This window comes from Mus caroli, chromosome 11 (genome assembly GCF_900094665.2).
Source record: "Mus caroli chromosome 11, CAROLI_EIJ_v1.1, whole genome shotgun sequence".
In the NCBI taxonomy this organism is placed as follows: Eukaryota; Metazoa; Chordata; class Mammalia; order Rodentia; family Muridae; genus Mus; species Mus caroli.
Genome location: NC_034580.1, coordinates 2,875,751 through 2,880,597, shown reverse-complemented (window position 1 = coordinate 2,880,597; position 4,847 = coordinate 2,875,751). Strand labels below are relative to the sequence as shown.

Here is a 4,847-nt window from a genome sequence, read left to right as displayed (position 1 = left end):
TCTCTCTCTCTCTCTGTCTCTCTCTCTCTCTCACACACACACACACACACACACACACACACACACACACACACACACTCATGCACATCAGCAGCACTAGTTGGGAAGACAGTGCAGGGGCTGGGTGAGAGCCACAAGCTGCTTCCTTGCTAGCCTGCATTCCACTCAGGCTGTGCCTGTGGCCAGGAGCAGCCCTCCATTCTACACAGGGGTCTTTTGAGGGTGAGGGATTCTATTGCTATGTCTATCGGCTTTTAAAAGCTTTATAGTTCTATCTCTAAGTTGCTCCATCTTTGGGGGCCTTAGGGAAGGACTGCCAGAGGAGCAGTCGGGACTGCTGGCCCTCCAGGAGACGGTGGGTATTCAGCAAGTGAGCTACCGATCAGCACCCCTGAGAACTCAGTGTTCAGATGTGCCATGGCTGGGTATCTCGGAGCCAGATCAAGACCAAGGGGAAACCATGACCTCTGACCTCTGAGGACACGGTCACCACCTGGCAGACACGTTGTTGTACAGACTCCACTACTGCCCAGAAGTGGAATTAGAAGGATAATTAAGTCAGTGTGACACTAACAGACTTCCCGTTCTTCACATGGTTGGAAGCTCTCAGACCAGAGTTATGCTTCTCGCTGCCTTCTGTTTGTCTCTGTCCCAGGTGCCAGTTGTTTATGGTCCTAGGTACCCACAGCCTCCCTCTTCCTTGAAGCTAGCCAGGTGTGTGCTCCAGAGGCCAGGTAGTGGGTGGCCTCCTCTTTTTATCAAATCATCCCTGGATAGCTTATTGTTTGGTGGCTGCCACACACACACACACACACACACATACTCGGGGACCTATCCTGGTGTGCCAGCCATGAGTTCCCGATACTCGGACATGAGGTGATACCTTGCCCTTTTTCTGTTGCCAGATCACCAGAAACTGGAGAGAGAGGCTCGGATCTGCCGCCTGCTGAAGCATTCCAACATTGGTGAGCACTCAGAGGACAGTGGGGTGGGTGGTGCTGAGAATGCCTGCAGAGATAGTTAGAACTCAGAACTGGGGGCCAGGAAGCTGTCCAAGCTTCATACACGCTGTGAGTGTCCGGAGTCAGGACTGCTGGCCCCACCAGTAGGAAGTGGGGAATTCAACAAAAGCCTGTCAGCTCCATCTGCCCATTAGCGAAGATGGGAGCCAAGACAGGATAGTCACAGGATTCTGGCTCCCCTTCCAAGCCTTGGTCCCCAGAAGGCACAGCTGCTCTGCCAGTCAGGCTCCTTCCGAAAGCCCAGACAAATGTTCAAGGAGCTGCAGGGACCAAGGTTATGCTGACCTGGAAAGTTGGCTCAGATGTCCCCGGTCACTCAGTCCCTCCCTGGCAGCCTTGGCAGCTGTTACAAACCCTTGCTATGCACATACCCACAGGAGCCTGTTCCTCTCTCGAACTGAAGGAGGGTCTAGGTGCTCAGATCTTACCCATGCTGAGGGCAACTGGAAAGACTTTGGGTGTGGCTGCAGGTTCAGGGCTGACTGACCTCAGGGGCACTGGAGTTTATGAGGGGGTTCCTGGGCTCTTCCTTCCAAAGTTTCAGTCGTGCCTGGACACAGTCCAAGAGTCTGTTTTAAAGGGCTCCCCGGGGACTGTGAGGAATGACGGGATTGGGAGCCTGGCTTCTACATTCTTCTCCAGAGCACAAGCTGAGATGGAGAGGGAAGGTTAATCTGCTTTGGAAATGTGGGTGTTCTTGCTGCTGCCCTGCTCCCAAGTGCTGGAGAGCCTCGGCTGGCCACCGGCCCAGCCTGATAGCCGCGTGGGGAAAGATATCTCCTTCACGTCTGAGGCTGGATCTCACCACCAGTTGATGGATCCTAGTCTCTTAGTCGCAGAGCTCCATCATCGTTTTTGTTTTTCAAGACAATATCTCACTATGTTGTCTTGGCTGGCCCTGAACTTGCTGGGTCCTTGAATTCATAGAGGTCTACCTACCTCTGTCTCCTCTGCTCTGATTAAAAGTGCCCACCACTGCACCCAACACAGAGCTTATCCTCTTGATAGGCAGGTGCCTGGGCCTGCTCTGGAGAGCTGACTTAGGAAGTCTGGGTAGGCCCAGGAACCTGGGTCTCAGCAGTGACTATAGGACTGCAGGACCATGCCACTGGGTGCCTGCAGCTGAGTACCAAGAGCCTGACACCTCACCACTGCACCTCTTCTTGGAGATCATGGGCGATGACATTCCAATTCAGCGCCATCAGTACCTCTAAGCTTGCTTACCCACTCCCAACTAAGCAGCAACCAAGAGCTAGAACTCATTGTGCCTGTGTTTTCATGAACTGCCTTATTTGGGTGAGTGGATGCCCAGATGTGTTTTATGTTATTTTGTTTAGTTCTTCAATAAGATGTCTCCCAGTAGCCTGATGTGATTCCCAGTGGGTTCTGAGCAGTGACTTGACTCTGGCTTCCTGTGTGGCCTCGGGGGGCGGGGGGGGGGGAGGGACCATTGGAAGTCCTTGCAGCAGCTTCATTTCAGTCAGATTAGGACCCAAAACCAGAACATTCTAGAAGGCAGACCTGAGACTATGCGGCTCCTGTGGAACCCTCTCTGAGGAGGAGAGGGGGGACTACTAGAGTTACCCCTAGCCTGCCCTTACTCTGCTCACCTCAACCTCACTTCTATACAGAAAGCTGTCCACACGCCACCGTGGGACCATTGGCAAGTGCTGGGAGACAGGTGGGGAGGTGGCTCTGGGTGGGAGTTCAGTCCAGAAGCAGCCTGTGGCAGGCTGATGAGGGATGGGACCCCTCTGTTCTCCATGACAGTGGAGATGCTTCTGCCTGTCTCTCAGGGACCTGGTAGGATGAGGTGACTCAAAATAAAAACTCCCCCTAGGGGAGGCAGCATCAACTACAAAGTTTCTTTTCAGATGCCTTAATCAAGTCCCACTCAGATGCTCTGAGCAGACTTTACTGGTGGAAGGGGACACAAATATCCCCCTTTCATAGAGTGTTTTCACAAGTATGGTATCCACCTGTGCTGCAGAACAAACAACCTCAAAGTCTTTGTCAACCAGCCTGGGTTGTCTGTGCTCTCTCAAGCAACTGAGCCGGCTGGCAGGCCTTACAGAACTTGTGGGACCCTCTGCAAAGTGCCAATGTGCATCCCTGTTTAAAAGTTATTAAGACTTTCACATCAGGGCTAGAGGGGTTGCTCAGTGCTTAAGAGCACTTGCTGCTCTGCGGAGGCCCTGAGTTGGATTCCAACACCCATGTAGTAGTCGGTACACAACCACCTAATGATTCCGGTCCAGGGAGAGCCAATGCCCGATTCTGGCACCAGGTAAATACTTGGCATACATAGATACATGCAGGCAAAGCACTCAGAAATATTTTTAAAGGGTTTAATTTTAAAAATTAATACTTTAAAAAGGATTTCAAAGCAGCATCAGGAACAGGGCCCTCTTGATCAATCCAGGCTCCTCCCCAACTGCAGGCCTAACATCCTGACCTTGCCTAAGGCAATGGTGAATACAGTCTGGGCTGTGTCTATCCAGGGCTTGACTGGAGCCTTGGGATTCATTTCCAAGATGGCTCCTTCTATGATCTCAGTTCCACTCCTTAGGTTTTTCCCCCAGAGCCATGTAAGCATCGTTGTAAATGGCAATAGGGTCCTCCGAAGCAGGTGATCACACACACACACACACACACACACACACACACACACACACAGAGAGAGAGAGAGAGAGACAGAGACAGAGACAGAGAGACAGAGAGACAGAGACAGAGACAGAGACACAGAGAGTGTTAGTGTCCATTGCTGTGAGTTAATCAATAAGTAAGGAGAAATATGTCTTAGCTCACTGCTACAGAGATGTCAGTCCAGGGACTGGAGAGGTGGCTCGGTGGGCAAAGTGCTTATCTCTCACAGGAGACTGAGGCTCAGATCCCCAGCACCCATGTAAAGGCAGGCATGACAAGCAGGCACAATGTCAGCCTACGAGCCCAGTGCTCAGGAGGAGGGGGCAGGCCATGCCAGAGCAAGCTGGCTGGCTGAAGCAGTGTATTCTGGGTTCAAGTGAGAACTCATTAAGGCTGAGAGTAAATGAGGAAGACACCCAGTGTCAACCTCTGACCTCCACATGCACCCACACACATACATGTGCACCCATATGTGTGAACATGCATACACGCATGGACAAAGTCCATGATTTCCTGGCCTGGTTGCTTTGGGCCTTTGGTAGGAGCAAGTGTTAGAGGAGACCTGTTCACCTCACACATGCAGCTGGGGGTCAGAGGACGAGAGGATGGGGGTCTCCACTGACCCAACTCCCTTTCACCAGGCCTCACCCCTTAAATAATCCATCTCTCCATTGTGCCAGGTGCTGGAATAGAGCCTTTGACAGGTGGGCCTTTGGGAGACACTTCCAAACATAATATGCAGAGACAAAACAGAGAAATAGAGACAAAGACAGAAAGAGAAAGTGAAGGACATACTGCCTTTCAAAATTATGATAAAGAAATACGTGACATATTCCTGTGTAGACACAGAGTTCTATGGCATTGACTGTATCTACAGTGCAGTGGGCTCATTGCCTATAGCCAAACCATTTCCTCTTCCCCGTCAGCTCTTCCTCATTAAACAACTCCCCATTCTCCTCCCCCTGTCCCTGGACCCAACATTTTGCTTCTGTGTCTGTGACTGACCAATCTCAAAGCCTCATAGAAATGGAGCCGAGGCATACATGGTCTGTCCTTCCATGACTGTCTGTCCTTCCATGACTGGTTTACTTCACTGAGTGTTGTGCTCTGGGGTCACTTTCTCCTTCTCCTCTTCCTCCTCCTCCCCTTCCTCCTCTTCCTCTTCCTCCTTCTCCTTCT

General features: G+C 51.6%; 1 protein-coding gene across 5 annotated transcripts in view; it reads left to right on the top strand.

Moving 5' to 3' along the window:
- Camk2b (calcium/calmodulin dependent protein kinase II beta) overlaps positions 1-4,847 on the top strand; it is a 90,731-nt gene that overhangs the window by 49,923 nt on the left and 35,961 nt on the right. For all 5 annotated transcript variants that reach the window (XM_029483713.1, XM_021178099.2, XM_029483714.1 and 2 more), the window contains exon 3: positions 906-965. In XM_029483713.1, the coding sequence (XP_029339573.1) occupies positions 906-965 (60 nt within the window). The remainder of the gene's footprint in view (positions 1-905; positions 966-4,847) is intronic.